The 16,765-nt window shown below is 41.0% G+C and overlaps 1 protein-coding gene across 1 annotated transcript in view; it reads left to right on the top strand.

Annotated features, from left to right (window-relative positions):
- The window catches only part of plcl1 (phospholipase C like 1), an 83,194-nt gene extending 75,352 nt beyond the window's left edge, over positions 1-7,842 (top strand). Inside the window, exons 9-12 of the mRNA XM_080477921.1 lie at positions 285-488; positions 5,076-5,151; positions 5,994-6,103; positions 7,024-7,842. Coding sequence (XP_080334047.1) covers positions 285-488; positions 5,076-5,151; positions 5,994-6,103; positions 7,024-7,221 — 588 coding nt within the window. The 3' untranslated portion in view covers positions 7,222-7,842. The remainder of the gene's footprint in view (positions 1-284; positions 489-5,075; positions 5,152-5,993; positions 6,104-7,023) is intronic.
- The last annotated feature ends 8,923 nt before the right edge of the window (positions 7,843-16,765 follow it).

Raw genomic sequence — 16,765 nt, 5'->3', positions numbered from 1 at the left:
CGCTTAAAGCTAAGGCTGATTTCTCTGGATTAAAAGTGGCAATGACTGCCATATTGATTTAATTCACAAGAGGGACAGCAGATGACAGGCAGTGTGTGTGTGGGCGTGTGTATAAATGGGTGTGTGTTTTTGACCTCTCCCGGATTAGTTTTTTCAGCCGGAACTGCACATGGGATCTAAATACTTGCTCACCCCCCCCACCCACCCACCCCACACACCCCCCTCCCCCACCCCCCCCCCCACTACCAACCTCAACCCCTCCTCTTCCTCCTTTTAAATTTCAGAGCACCACCACCAGTTTCAAGGAGCAGTGTGGGCTCCCCACTGTGGCCAAACTGAAGCAGTGCATCCAGAGCCTGGCCACAAGGCTGCAGAGCCCCGAGGGCACCATGGGGGCCGCCATGGTGCTGAAGGAGGGCTACCCGTGTCTCGAAGCCCTGGTCACCCCCTCGGAGCCCACCCGGAAGCTGCTCGCCGCCTACGACACGGTCAGTCAATTGAAGACCTTTTGCTACACTTGGGAAGTTTTTAGATAAAACCGTTGCACTAAAGATACACAATGTCAAATTGAAGTATCCTTTGCACATTCCGTTTTGCAGTGTTGAGTTACTTTACCTTGACCTTCCATTTTTAAATGTAGTGGTCCAGATTGTGTCCAGTGGGTAAAATTCATAATCCTGTCTGTGCTCTATGTAACAGCCAAGAGACTCAACCGCTGTTAACTGTTCCTCGAGTTGCTTCTTTTGATGGACTCAAAACACCATCTTGTGGTACAAACTTGCATTACAAGCTACTTGAAATGTTGAATTTGTTTACTTGCAACACATAGCAAAATCTTTGATATGACATTAGGACTATCGTTTTGATCTTGTATTGATTTATAATCAATTACAATACATCTTAAATAACCAGTTCACGTGAGAGGAAACACACAACGCACTCTTAATTCCTAATGATGCAGTGCAAGTTAAGCTCACATTTGCAAAAAACATCACGTCGGTGCTGTAGCGGGTCAGCTCATTGTGGTGTGAAAGCGTAACAAGAAAGATATTTTCTTTGAGCCGACAGCGATAACCACTACAGCGCCATGCCACCCCCCTCTTCGTAATTAACAAAACAGGAACCGACAGAAATTCCCAAAAACTGAAGTAATACTACACTGACTCATTACTGCTACTAATGCACAAAGTTGGCGCTACTTGCTACACGCTGCACCCTTAACCCTTTACCAGGCTTATCTGGTAACTTCCTCATTTCTTCACATTATGTTCAAACTAATCCTAGTAAGTCCGTAGCGATCGCTGACTATGGCTAAATAGATTTTCTGTACATTAGGTGATAGCTGTAGCTTTGATATTTGATCATTTTCAATAATGTCTCATAATCACAAACAGGTTGTGTTTTGAATGCATATTTCTTACTTGCTTGAAAAGAGATTTAAAAAAAGAATAAATTCTGTTACAAAATATTTGATTAGATGAACTGTATCAGTAAAACTAGGTCATAATATATATATATTTTTGCTATTAATAATTCAATTTACGTTGTTTTTTAGTACTTAAACATCCAGCAAGAAATGCATTACATAAGAATTATTCATTGTAGCTCTACATTTTGAAATAGTTTGTAAAGATTTACAAGTTAAAACTATTTTCATTGTATATTATCTAAAAAAAAAAAGCACTCTTATGGAATCCCAATAGTGAGAAAGATCTGACGTTTCAGTGGTTTAATAAGTGCCTTATGAAAGGTTCAGCTTGATAGTTTAAAAAAAGAGTAAATCCCACTTGCAGGGCTAAACCCTCACCAGTGCTCCAAATAAGCAATAACAAGCATCTGTATATTGTTGGGGTCTGTGCTCCAGTTTGAGGAACGCTGGTAGAAATGTGCAGCCGCTCGCCGGTTTTAAAGTGAAACCAGGCTCAATGGGAGAGAAGGGATTTGTGTCACAGACAGATTAGGAAAGTGTGGGGAGGCAGACTTGAGGTATTTACACAGCAGGGGTGTGACTAATAAACAACACAAACATGCCAGATCCTCTGGTGGCTGTGTCACCAAGCTGAATGTGCAGGTGGAAATGAAACTTTGTGACAGAAATCCAGTGAAAGACGGGGAAAGATCCAGCCTGTGGCTCAGGAAGGACAGAAAGATGGTTTTTACCCGGAAAGTTTGTAGAAGACACTTTCATCTGTTAAAAACAATGTATGTTCTGTTCTGTTCTGTTCTGTTCTGTTCTGTTCTGTTCTGTTCTGTTCTGTTCTGTTCTATTCTATTCTATTCTATTCTATTCTATTCTATTCTATTCTATTCTATTCTATTCTATTCTATTCTATTCTATTCTATTCTATTCTATTCTATTCTGTCCTGTCCTGTCCTGTCCTGTCCTGTCCTGTCCTGTCCTGTAAGAACTATGGTGAAAATAAAGTCACTTTCATTATTTCCCTATTTTCCTCCACTTCCTCTGCCTTTTCACCCTCTTCCTAGTCTTCCTCTTTATTTCTTTTACTCCTTCCCTTACCCTTCCTCCTCTACCTCCCCCCTCTTTTCCCCCTCTTCATAGTTCCGCTCTCAATTCCGTTGCTTCTCTTCCTCTTTTTCGTCTTCCTTCTTCTCTTCTCGCTTGTCCCCTCCTTCTTGTTCTGTTCCTCATTTCCATTCTCTTTCTCTCATCTTGCTCTTTTCCACTTTGTCGTTCCTCACCTTCTTCCTAACTTAATCTTTCTTCCCCTCCTCTAAACCATTTCCTCCCTTTTTTCTTCTTCTTTTCATATCTTCCCCTTTCCTCCCATCTTCCTAATTTTCTCACTTCCCCCTTTCCTTTCCTCCTTTTCCTCTTCTCTTCCCCTTCCACCTCGTTCGTCTTTTGCTCATCCTCCTCTTCGTCCTTTTTGCTTCTCCATCTCTTCTCCCATCTCTTTTCAGCTTTCTTCTTTTCCCCCCGTTCCTCATACCTCGTTCCTTCCTGTTTCTCTTTACTAATCTTTTTTTTCTTACCAGTTCCTCCTTTGACTTTTCTTCTCATCCTCCTCCTTTCCTCCCTCCTTTCTGCTCTTCCTTTGCTCCTCATCCCATTCTTCCGCTGCTCTACACGCTCCTCTACACGCTCCTCTACACGCTCCTCTACACGCTCCTCTCCCCTCTTCTCCGTCCTCTTCAGTGACATTCAGCCATTGTTTGACTTAATGTCTTCTATTATCACACACCAGCTTCCACGTCATTGTTGTTTCCGGGTGAATTCATTTCCATCGTTTTTATTTATTATCTCGTCTCATCCGGCTGCGATTTTTGACATCAGAAGCTTTCTGAAGTCTCTCGGAGACGGAGAGACGCTGTGAGGTGACATCCCTGAAACAGTCACTCACACTGCCAGCTGCGCCTCCTCCTCCTCCTCCTCCTCCTCCTCCTCCTCTGTCTCACCGCGCTCGGCGTCTGCTTGAGTCTGTCCCACCTGTTTCCGCCCACTCACACCTCAGACCAGACAGAGCTGCCTGTCCGTCCCGTTTGACTCCAAACCTGCTGAAGTAACTTCAGCAGGTCCCCGTTATAACACCACATTCAGCGTGATCTCCAGTGGAACATCACACCTCTTCAACACAAACACAAACTCACACACACACACACTTCGAGCTTAGTCATCACACACACTCTCCCACCTCTCCGTTAGCCGCTCCGTCTTCCTCTCACTTCTTTGACTTCAAGTAGTCGGATTAAATCTGCGTCCCATTAGAATTTTGTCACGTAAACCCTCGTGTCTGATTAGAGTGAGCATTTGAAATCGATGTTGGAGGAGATGGTTTAACTCTTCACGTTCCAATCAGACTCCATGTATACGACGTGTCTGATTGCTGAGGAGTTTGTTATGTAACACCATCAAGTTATGCTTCATGCATGGCGTTTTGAAAGAGTCCCTGTAAATCAGGCAGAAATCTCTCTGTGCACATCTCTGTTCCTGATCAGATTCCAAAAGGAAAATGCTTCTGTGGTGTTTTTTTCTTTTTTTTTTTAAAAGAAACACAAAAGCTTGTTCTGAACCGGCGGTTTTGCTGACGAACTGATTGCATTTGTTTTTTGTTTTTTTTCATACAATAGGGCTATTGTAATACTTTATTTACTGGATTACAAAAAAAAACAGGATTGACAAACTGGTGGAAAATTCTGCTTCTGGAGGTCATGACACCTGGGTTTTTCTTTTTTCTTTTTTAGAATAGATTTTCTAAATCTTTTAACTGTTGAGAAATCTCAAAATGTTCCAATCTGCCTTTTAAAACCGGCTACTGATGCTTTATTAAATCTCCCCGTCATGGAATATAGAAATACCAGGGAAGCTGGGTTTTTTTTTGTTTTGTTTTCAAACACAGAAAATGTACTAATTATTATTCACCAGCTACCATCTGTCAGCAGTTTTCTTTTAGGAGTGCCATTCTCTTGAACTTCTTCTCATTTTGACGTTTGAGATGCTAGACTAGTTTTTATCATTCCTCTTATATTATTTGATTATTTCTTTATTGAACTTTCTGGAGAAGTTGAGTCATTATTGTATTTTTGCATATCACTCTTCACTGTTATGAATTCATTTTTATTTTTGAACGGATTTTATTCAGCTTTTGATGTTTTTCTCTCCTTTAAATGTTGTGAATAACTTTTAGCTGCGTTTTTTACGAAAATAAAGTGCCATAAAATATTGATATATTTATATATACATTTTCAAATCATATTTGGCGCCATGATTGACCTCAACTCAGGGATGATGTGGGTATAACTGATTGTCTCATTTATAGTGATTTAAAGGCTTAAAAACACTCAATCGGGTGTCTTGAGAACACATTGATTGAATTAATCCACCTGCACCTTTACAACTGGGTTTTTACTAAAGAACGTGATTCAGAAATCCTGAATTCAGGAACATTTGATAACACTGGTATAACACTTTATGTGAATGCTTTGTATTACTGCTGGATCAGTTGATTCTGGAGGGATTTTAAGCATTACTTCACACCAGCAACAAGCAGCCCATAAAAGCCCGGATTATTTTGAAAAAGGCCGGGTTACTTCAAAGGTTTTCTTTCTATTTCCAGATGATCGCAGCCCAGAAACAGCTGATCGAGAACGCGGACTGTGTCCAGGAGAGGATCGCCCAGGTGCAGCGGGAAGGTGAGTGGGGAGCCGAGACGAATGAAACGAGTCGAGCTGAGCCGGGGCGGTTCCGAACCCTGCTCATGAATAGAAATCACCACGGCTCAGGATTCATTCAAACTCGCGTCCGGCTGGAGCGTCTCACAGGCAGCCCTAATGAGGATGACTCCTCAGAGAGCACACTGTCTGTAAACAGCGTGCGTCGCCTGCCGTGGCTGTGTAATTAGCAACAGGAATACATTTTCGGAAGCACGACGGCTTGACCTGTTCACGATCAATCTTCGCTTCTCTCGCATGTAACATCGGAATTTAGTTGCGGCCAGACCTCGGTGTGTTTGGACCTTTTCCCCTCTCCTCGGAAAACTCCTGACCTTTACCTGTCAATGTAAATGTCACGAGGAACTGCAGCGCTTTGCTTCTCCGTGTAAATATATCAGTGGGCTGTTGGACCCACCAAGACGTGCTGCTGACTCTTGCCTGGAGAGGGATTCCATTCAAAATAGTTCTGGCGAATTATCCTGAATTCCCAGCAGCGTCGCCTCGAATTCCGACGTGGGAAGTTGTTCTTTTAGTTTGGGCCACATGCCAATATCCACAAGTGATTTGGTTCACAGTAAATGAACACATTTGAGCATAATTTCAAATTACTGTATTAGAGTATTTCCAGGCAAGATGAATCAAATGTGTGCATGTTTGTTGAAACTGAAGACACGAAATGAGTCGCTTTCCTTGAATGAGATTCCATAATTTTTATAAATATGTATATATATATATATTATTTGGGGCCTTCAAATTGATGTAGTTGCTCATTCCTGCTCTGAACCAATGTCTTTTTTTTTGTTGTTGTTTGTTTTTTGCAGGAATGGACTTCCATGAGGATCTTTCTCGGCTCGGAGAGAAAGAAGGGCTGAAGGGGCGAAAGCTCAGCAAAGCTGTAGAGAGTTTCATCTGGAACATCACAGTACTCAAGGTATTCATGAAGAAAACATGAAAAGTCTGATTATCAAGGACCGTTTCCCCTCTTCCCCACGGTACACATATGTACTCCTATATCTGAATCATATCATGGATCTCATACTTTTTATGGATTTAGTATCCAAATGATGATCCGGATCTCTCTCGAAATCTAATCTCATCTACTTTTTGAATATCCCCCAAAAAATAATAATTAAAAAAAATCATATTTTCTGTATTATATCAACATTTTTTGTTTTTTTCTGGATCTAAAATTGAATATTTGATCCACAACTTACTCCAAATTAAATCACATCCTCTTTCACATATTATCTGTTTGTCTGCCAAATTTGTTAAAAAAACAAAAAACTGTTCACAAGTTTTAGAGTTATCTTGTTGAAAAACAAATGAACCAACATTTGGTACATTTTCAACCACTGACTTTATGGGATTTATTGGTCTTTACAGCCCAGTTAGAGGGAGTACCCTTATTTACTTCCTCACACTAAATACAGTGAAAGAATCCACACAACGTTTTTACACCCAAACCTGCCTAGACACACATTTTCTTAAAAATCGACCTGTTAATTTTTCAGAAACTAGGTTTTATTGAATTACTTTTGATTAAATTAATGTGTTTTTATTGGTATGTTTATGCTTTTTTTTTTTTTTTTTTAAGCTTTTATGCACTTGTATTATTGTCTCATTGTAATTAGTCACATTTGTTGGTGTAAAGCAGATGAAGTTTTCTTGTCCTATTTTAAAATGCTTTTAAAAGCCTGTTTAAGTGGTCATATTTTCGTTTTCCACAATCTTCCAATCAATTGACGAGCTTTATTTTGGAACTTGTGTTTAATGCATCAAGTCATTAGGTTGTAGGCGAGAGGAATTATGTGATTTAAGAGCTGAAATGAGTTGTTTTCCTTGTGGCTGCAGGGTCAGAGCGATCTGTTACGTGGAGCCAAGATGGATTCTCTGGACGCTTTGCGGCAACTCGCTCTGGCCTGTGAGGCCTGCGGACTCACCTCCTCCACCTCCTCAAACTCCCCCTCCTTCTCCACCACCGAGCTGCAATACTCGTCTCACCCGCTGTCCGGTCGCCGCAGCAGCACGCACGGCAACGGACGCATCTGATGCGCCCCCACCCCACCCCACCCCCCCTTCCCCCGCTGCTCCCCCAACCATAGAACAAGGAGCGAGCAGAGTGATCGTCATCCCTTTATTCAGAGCAATGTGTCTGTCACAGCCTTACAGTGAGTTCATTAGAGGTCAGAGACGGCGTTTTGAGAATGTCTCCAGCAGGGGAATAAAAAAAAAGAAAAGAAAAAAAGAATGCACACTCCGCTCCCGAAACTGGACTTTTGACGGCTCCCGGCTGAAATGTTAACGCTTCATATTAGTAACTCAGTGGGTTTTTTTGCTCATTAGAGAAGAAGAAGACACTGGATTAGCTTGTGACAAACGGGGCCGCCGTACGAGGCGGAGCTGATGTGGGCAGCCCTGTCGGTGTTTCATTTCAGAGCCGGCGCCTGAATGTAGAGCCGCCTCAGCCCTCCGGATTGGCACACTCATGTCAAGGTGCTGCAACCGACGGAGAAAATGGCAAATGTGGGAGCTCAGAGACCTCGCGTATCAATGCCGGAGTGCTATTTAAATGTCAGTACATCCATATTGTTTCCAGGTAAACATGTTAGAAAGGATTTCTTCCTCATTTGATTGATGGTTTCAGTACCCAGTTGCTTGTGCAAAACACACCTGCCCTCAGTAGTGACCTGAGCGTGAGACGCATTTCTGTCGGATGCAGACGGACAGACCCATGGAAACGAGATAAAACTAGAGGAAATGTGTTTTTCATTTTATGGGGTCCTTTAACAAACTCACCTCAGAGTGTTTTTTGTGTGTGTGTGTGTGTGTGTGTGTGTGTGTGTGTGTGTGTGTGTGTGTGTGTGTGTGTGTGTGTGTGTGTGTGTGTGTGTGTGTGTGTTCGAACATGTCGAAACTCGTTCCGCTTGTAAAAATACTGATACGATTCTATTCTGACCTGAAGGCAGCACAGGCCAAAGATCATCCAACAAACACAAAGATCGTCTCAGCGACCGTCTCCCGTAAAGGTTGACCCGCTAATGTCGGGCGCAGATGAAAGAAGCCGCACGCTCATTTTCTCCGTCCTCGTCCTCCAACTGGCCTGGTACTGGCGGTTCAATTGTAAAAAGGCAGCAGCATCTGTTACATTCCTCTAAAGCTTTTCAACAGAATGAGTCTCAGTTGGGGGGGGGGGGGGGGGGGGGGGGGGGGGACAAAATGGGACAGAATCCAAAAGATGGAGTGTTTGGAGGTTTGGGGTCTCAGTGGAGGTTGTTTTATGGACAGTCTCCACTGTGTCGGTGGCAGATCAGCAGATCACACAGGTTCCTGTTATGTCTGCTGTCCCAGAGGCTGATGGACGGGCTGAAACACAAGGACTGTAACCCGAGAGTTGGCGGATGTGCGTTGACGCCGCACACGTGTGTCGTGGTCCATGTGTGGATCCTGTAACCTCGTCTCTGTATCGAGACGCGGCTGGACGCGCTCCAGAGGAAGTATCACTGTATCCAAGTAGCAATAATTCCAGCGGGGACGTAAACAGCAGCTTAAAACTGATCACCAGAGGTGGCAACTCGCCCGGCGTCTTTACTCTGTCACTGTACTTAAGTAGATCTTTCAGGTACTTCCATTACTTTACACTTTTAATCTGTGTATTTTTACATTCTTCTCACATTCTCTGATAGTTAAAGCCCAGTTTGGGCTTTCATGGGACAGAACAGTCAAATGGTTGCATAATATTCTTTTGAATTCAAAATTTCTTGGACAGTCCAAATGTTTTATGATGAGATATGGGGGGGGAATGGTTGTAGTTAAATTCCTGTAATTTTCATTCATGCAATTTCATTATGTGGGCCAGATTCCAGTCTATGACGGCCTGTTTTAGGCCCACAAGCCTTATGTTTTACAATAATAATGCGAGTGTACAGAACTCGTCCACCAAGAAAAGCTCAAAAACACATTTTTTTTATCTTTATACTTTATACTTAGACAGTACTTTCACAATGATCAAAGTCTTTTATTACGCAGATATCCGTACTTCTACTTAAGTAAAGGATCAGAGGACGTCTGCCACCTCTGTCGATCACAGCCTCGGCTGCACTCACATGTTTTATTCAACTTTTCTGTGTGAACTTTTTAACGCAGGGAAACTTTAACAATAATTTTTTTTTTTTTTTTTTTTTTTTTTTAATGTATTCTGGTGATTCTGAATATGAACTAACCAAACTTGACAAATGTGATGCTTAAAATATTTCAGAAAACAAACTAGTTAAAACACCTCCTCTTTTCGCTCGCGTGGGTTTAATGGCAAATTTGGATTACTTGTTGGTGAAAACCCCCAAAAATGATGTGGTTGTGAGAGAGAGGCTGTAGTAAATGTAGATGAAGGTCTATTGTGTAATACGTTCGTAATCATCCACATACAAGTTTCTCATATAATGTGGTTCAAGTGAAATTAAATACTTTGGTTGACTTTTTACTGAAGCTTTTATATTCACGGATCAATTTTTGTTTAGTTTTTTTGGTTGTTTGTTTTTTTTACCAGATTTTTAACTGAATCTCACACAGAATTCAATGTATTGTTTTAGAAACTCATTACTAATATTGCTTCACACCTCAGAGGTTTTCTGATTGACTCAAAGTTGAATTACAGTTTTGAATAATTGATAAGTACCATCCGCATTGCTGTCAAAGTCATATTTTAACATATTAGGGTTTTTTTTAGGATGAATTAAACCAACACTTCTGTAGCTGATTATCGATCTCACCAAGTTACTGTTCTGATTCAGATTTGTATTTATTTCAAGTTCAACTATGAGACATAAGATTAAATCTTGTCCCTCTGGTATCAAGTTATGGAAGAGTGTGAGTGATGAGCTTCATCCCATATAAGCTGTATTGTCATGAACATGTATAACCAAAGCATTCTAAATGTACTCAGAATGAATTATACAATAGACCTTCACAGCATTGGTAGAGGAGGTTTAACACATGTTTTCATATGTTCAGCACCGCCGCTCATCCCACAAATGCAAACAGGTGAATAGGAAAATAATGAGGCTTTCCAAGCCTCGATACAACAAAGAAAAAAAAAAACCTAACAAACATGACTTTTCTTACTTTTTGTGTTGTTGTTGTTGTTTTTCTTTTCTGAGCTACAAGACCTGGAGTTCTCCGCTCGTAGCGTGTCTTCAACGAAACGACAGCCAAAACAAAAGAGAGGTTTTCTGATGTGTGATGTTGGACATCAGCATAGTGATATCAGTTTTACATTTGACCTGCAGCTGCGAGCGACCCCGAACACCGCTGGCGTGAGTCTGAGAGACCCGCTCCAGCCAGCATTCGAAACGGGAGACGTGTCGATTGTTTCTTTTGGTCAAAAAACGCTCAAAACCACGTCGTCGCTAAAGGCATTTTCCACGTTCTGAGCTTTTCCTCTGCATCTCCTGATACTGTCCAACATCTTTTCTTCTGTACTAACCGAGTCGCTGTGGCGTTTCCATCGTCTCGCCCTCGGGAAGCTCGGGGGTGAGGAGAAACTGAGCTGATGCTCTGACCTAACAGCCACAGGAGTGTGTTGACCTAATAACATTTCCAGTGTGTGTGTGTGTGTGTGTGTGTGTGTGTGTGTGTGTGTGTGTGTGTGTGGCTCCGAACGGTAGAGACGGAGAGGTTTGCGGGATGTCGGTAGTAGAAGAGAGGGGCTGATGCAACGGGACGCCTGCGGAGCCTCATAATTGGCTGTGAGGGAGAACATAGAGACGGCACCTGCTGCTGAGGTCTATAAATAACACTGGGAGCCACTAGGGGCCTTCGCCATGTATGTTTATGTCTCCCATGATACCACAGTGCCCTCCTTCCTGCTTCTCAGTCACCACCAGCTTTAGTTTCTCCTAAACGCACCGAAGCAGAAAGCGAATTCCACCCCGCCGTGGCCAAACAGGAGCGTCTGAACGCTGCTGCACAGTTGTATGAGGTGGAGAGCTGCCCACTTGGAGGGGAGGGGTTTCTCTGCATTAATGATGCTTCCATGTAAACCTGGGCTTTTACTCAACACTGGAAAACTTTCATTTATTGTAGTAGTCTCATGCATTATTGAACTGTTTGCAACTAATAAAGTCAAAACGTATTTTTCTAGACATTTTAGGGATTTTTTTTTTTATGTTTCCTGAAAATGTCAGTTTTGTTTCATTTTTTTTTTACTTTGCCCCCCCAGAATTATACCCCAGTAATTTTATTTAGTATGAGGAATTTTCCACATAAATTCCATAAAAAAATGTATCTTAAAAAAAAACATTTGTTTACATAAATTTGCATAGATACAGATACGATAAATAAAGGACCTTTATTTGCACCATTTCCTTGTAAAAAATTTTTTTGCAATTATTAACTTTGATTTAAAAAAATCATTAAAAAAAATGTCCCTGTAATTTATAAGTGATAGTTCTTAAAAATGTATAATAAATTACTATTTCAAGTACATACATTATAAAATATGTTTTCTAATTTTATTTTAATTACTTTAGACTCCCACATTTTTCCCTCAAAATTTAAATATATATTTTTGGTAAATATTTTACTTTTATTTGAGAAAATATGCAATTTATGATTTAAAAAAAAAATAAAATTCTATGGGGTATAAATATCTTTCTTCATTCCCCCATATTTATAAATTTGTATCGTCATGTTTTTAATGATATATTTATTTGAATGAACATGAAATTTGTTATTTTAACCTTTTTTATTAAATTTGGTTTTTGACAAATTTGCTGCTTTTTATTTACTTTACTTTTTATTTCTTTTAATCTCTCATTTTTCCTCTAAAATTTAGAGACTTTCATTTTCCTCTTTCCAGTTTGAGGGATTGTTGGAAGGCGTCCGTCTGTCAGAGAGCCGTTTCCCTGCAAGGGGGACGTCTTTGCATTATTGATGCACCAGCTTCAGTAAAACAACCGCCAGTGTTGGCTTTCTGCTTTCCGGTGTACATACATGCAAACACGGGGATCGCAACTGGGCCAAAGAGCAAAAGAAGTGGCCGGATTCACTTTACCTGAGGAGGCGCGGGCCTCACGGTCTACCTTGCACGGGGAGTCGGGTTTCACTAATTAGATCTTTTCCTGTGAAGGCTGAGCTCCTTCTCGGAATAATTTATCAGGTACACGCTGTATTCACAAAGGTCAGTGTGTTAAAACTGAGAATAATCGCAGCTTGTTGATGTTCAGCGTTGCCGATGTGCAGCCAGGTGATCCAGAAAAACCCTGCGTCTGTGTTTGTCTTATTTTTTTAAATCCTGATTTTAACCCTCACGCTTCAAGCCCTTTAGTGTAACCCTGCAGCAGCGGTACAGCCCACAGAGTCTGACCTCCATTACTTGAATGTGCTATTATGCTTTCCAGGCAGCTTTAAGTTCATGTCCCGCCCCAAAGCTTTCGGTGAACATCATGCTCAGATTTTCTTTCCTCTGTTTAATCATATTATGAATGTACGTGAGGCGGTGGTTTGAATCTGGGTTGATTTGCAGGCTGCAGCCTTACCGTGTGGCGTTTGCATGTTCTCCTTGTGCCTGCAATCATTTTGAACGGCGTTCAATGTGTCGAATTTGGAGCCGCAAACAGCATTGTTGAAGTTTGTCACAGAATCACAGCAAAACTCCCGTATGGGTTTTAAGTACATTATCCCTCTTTCCACTTACTATACTGCTTAGTCCAATTCAAACATGTTGAAATGATGAAACGCTGACATTCATAATCCCAGCTCTCACTTAAACTGCATGTGCTACCACAGCCACTGAGCTTGTTCTGGCATTTATCATAGTCCTCAGACTACAAGTCACATTGTTCTTTGGCTCTCTATGCAACTTATACTAAGAATATATTGGGAATTACCGTCCCGGGACCACTAGATGACACTTTATGACCACCCAATGATGCTCCAGCACCGTCGTAAAATGTCCATTACTGCCATATGTGATTGACAGCACAAGCTAAATGCTGCCCAAAGATAAAGCTGCACAGCAAAATTGAAAACAATAAATGTGAACGGGATCTGGGAAACTTGTGAGGGAAGCAACAATAAAGCAAAGGAACTGTTTAGAAAGAACACAAACGACTATTTTGATTCACATACGTCCGGTATTGCAGTTGAATTTTGACTTTCTCCAGTTTTTGGTGTATTTCTGTGGAGATGTCACAGCGCCCCTACAGGTCTTGTATGAACACTGCAGTCTTTTCTGTGGTTTTCATGTGGAAAACCTTTTTGTAAACTGAAACCAGTTTTGTCTCCGCGTCCGGACGATTGCGAGGCGTTTGAGGCTATCCCAGTTGACTTTAGGGGAAACGCAGGGTAGAGCCTGGACGGGGCCGCAGTTCATGTTTATATGGTGAGTCAGTGTGAAGCCAACCAGACTCCAAGTGCAAACTTTACCCTTTTCTTTACAGGAAGCCACACACAAGTGTGAACACTGCCAACTCCAAGTCTCCCTGGTTGCATTGATGCAGAACTTTTATAAAGCTGAGCTTGATGTTGACTGAAACACATACGAAAAGGATAAACTATAAAGGTTTGTCAAGAAAGAAGGAAACTTTAAATCTCTACTTTCCAGCCTCCTCGGGCTTCTCGCACTCAGCGTCACTTGGTTTTTTTTTGTTTTGTTTTGTTTTGTTTTTTTAACCTGATGGTACGTTCACTTTGCAGTATTAGAAAATGAGTGTTTACCTCTGCGGACAGCACTGCCACTCACTGCAGTGCTTTTCTCTGTACCTCTGAAGTTTGATCCCTTTATTCCCTCAGAAGAGGAACAGATACATAAAACTCACTGTGATTTCATTTTAAAGGATCATTCCGGCTTATTGCAGCCTCTTGTAGGAGAAGTCACACAAAACAGCACGCTTACAAGGAAATACCAGAACTTCCTGCAAATTTTTAAGAGCAAACTGTTTGAAAAATCCATTTTGAAGTCTGACTGATTCAAAGCAGTAAAAGCTCTCTATAAGACCTGCGGGTGTGGGAAATGGAATTTTGATTAAGTATATTTGGGACATTGAAAAATAAGTCCAGATTTCTTTTGACTTAAACTTTCAAAAAAAAAAAAAAAAAAACGTTCTCATGAATTTATAATTTTCTCTTATAGATTTCTGATTTTTATTGCACATTTAAAACAAGAATTAGCGTTAGTATTGTGTTTGCTGAAATTTTCTTAAAATTCAGAATTTTCTATTTATTACATTTTGAGATTGAGTAATTTATAACAATATACCTTCAAAATATAGTTTTAAAATTTTTTGACATTTTAGACAATTTTCTGGCAAATTCACAGAAAACCTTTTTTAGTTTGGATATAATGGACTTGTGTTTTTCTCTGACCGTCATTACCTTACAATAGTCTGGAATAAAGTGACTAGATATGGCCGCTCACTCGATAAAGATTTAAGGCCCGCTCACACGACAGTTGAAGTGAAAACATGTGATTTCTGTGTTTCCCTTTCACTATATAATAATACACTATAAACATTGACAATGGCGACTACACAGACATTTCTATTGACAGACGGACAAGTTGGATTGCTATTACGGGTGACTCTCTACTATGGACCGTACCAAGCCCCAGGAGAATGTGGACTACACATGTGCAGAAGAACTAATTACCTCTGCCAGTGGTGCACATGCCAGTGGCGGCAGTGCTTTTTGAAAAATTGTGTTTTTTCCACAGAGTCGGAGGGTTTTTAAAAAAAGTTGCATTTTCAGAGCACCATTGTCACATAAATGGACGCCCACGACACGTTTTCACTTAAACGCCGTGTAAACACGCTGCTGTTTTGTTTGACTCCTCATTTAAACGAAAGACCCACAGAGGCACTTTGGGAACAATAATACTTAATAAACCAGACTCATCCTTTCAGTTTTGGAGTGTTGGATCGATCCGCACTTGAAGATCAGGGTCTGTGTATGTGTCACCCAGGGGTCCCGACCTCGAGTTAGCTCTTTCTCTCCCTCTCTCTCCCTGTGTGCTCTTCAGTGTGTGACGCTACCTTATCTTTGCCGGCCTGCATTCGAAATAGTGCTTAGCATTCATCGGAATAATCAGAGAGTTGTTTATACCATCGTGATGTGGATAAACGTGTGTGAAACTCTTGGATGTGTACGTGAAGCTATTTTAGGTTGTATTTCCCGTGGCCTCTGCAGTGTCCGTGTTAACACCGCTGACCTTTAATCAAGTGTGCCCCCCCCCCCCCCCCCCCCCTTGCTGTTTTCACAGTCCACTCAGTTTTTGTATAACTCAAAGAAATTTAAAAAAGACCAAAAGAACAGTATTTATTGAAGTGTGTTTTAAAATGCTATAAATGAATATTAAATAAACCTTTCTTTTATTTTGAGAAGCTACTGTGTTTTCTATCTGACAAGTAATCGAACATAACAAGAATGTGTATCTAAGACAAAATAAAGTTATCTTTTCCTGATCAAGCATGTGTGCCCGCTTCTTATTTATCAACGCGTTTGACAAGGTTGAGACTCAAATTATGACATGAACGTGCTTTTCAAACCTTAACCTGCTGTTAACTTGAATTAGATTTCAAATGTTCTGTCATACTATTACTGCTTTACATGCAGCTTACAATTCCAGTTGTTCCCTGAACATCTCATGTCACAGGTTTAGACTGAACCTTATAATTTACCGTTTTTCCTTGAATTACTCACACGGAGACACTCAAATTTACAGATTGCTCTTAAAATTCCTCACAAGATGCAAACTTGACTGTTGATGCCTCACAATAAAAATGTTCCCTAAATGCCTCATGTAGATCTTATTTGTATGTAGGTCAATGGCAAGCTTACAGACTCAGTGAAAATGATACAGAGAGGACAAAACATTCTATTTGTCGTACCTTAACATCTCGCATGCAGGGTGACGGGCAAAGCAACTACTAATCACAGATGTTCCCCAAACATTTCACATGCAGGTGAGTGATCAACAGATTCCTTCAAGGAGTTATGTAGCGGTGAAGGCTCTCACAGTTGTGTGTTCCCTGAACGCCTCACATGCAGGCTTGTGACAGGCGCTCACTCAAAGATTACATAAATGGTATTACTATGGCATGTGAGGCGTTTGGGAAACATGTTAATCATTAGTAGATTTGATATTTTACAGATTTCTGGCAAATCTATTGTATATTGGGGTGCTACTAATTTATATTAACCAAATTCCTCACCTGCAGGCAAATATGCAGAAATACAGTTTCGATTGTATTCATGCCTCATATGTGTTCAAAGTTATGGGATCACAAAGGACTTGCTCCTGTACATGCTCCACTCAGACTCAAAATGTACGTGTATGATCTCAGGCAGCGCCACCTGGAGGACATGCTTGCAGCTTTAAGTGTGCTTAGTTTATTTGAATATTCTGTTGTTGTTGCATGTTTTGGACACTGGGTGGCAGTAGTTAGTTCACAGGCGGCAGCATGGAGGGCATAGGTCACAGGAAGAGGCACAGAACACGGAGGCACAGGCAGGGGGAGAGCAAACAGTTCTCACCAGACCAGCAAACAGGCCAGCAGACAATTAGGATGAAGGATTCAACTTTCTATTGGAAGACATGGTA

The sequence above is a fragment of the Lipophrys pholis genome (genome assembly GCF_963383615.2).
Source record: "Lipophrys pholis genome assembly, chromosome: 13".
Lineage (NCBI taxonomy): Eukaryota > Metazoa > Chordata > Actinopteri > Blenniiformes > Blenniidae > Lipophrys > Lipophrys pholis.
Note: the sequence above shows the minus strand (reverse complement) of the source record. Positions and strands in the feature narration are given on the sequence as shown.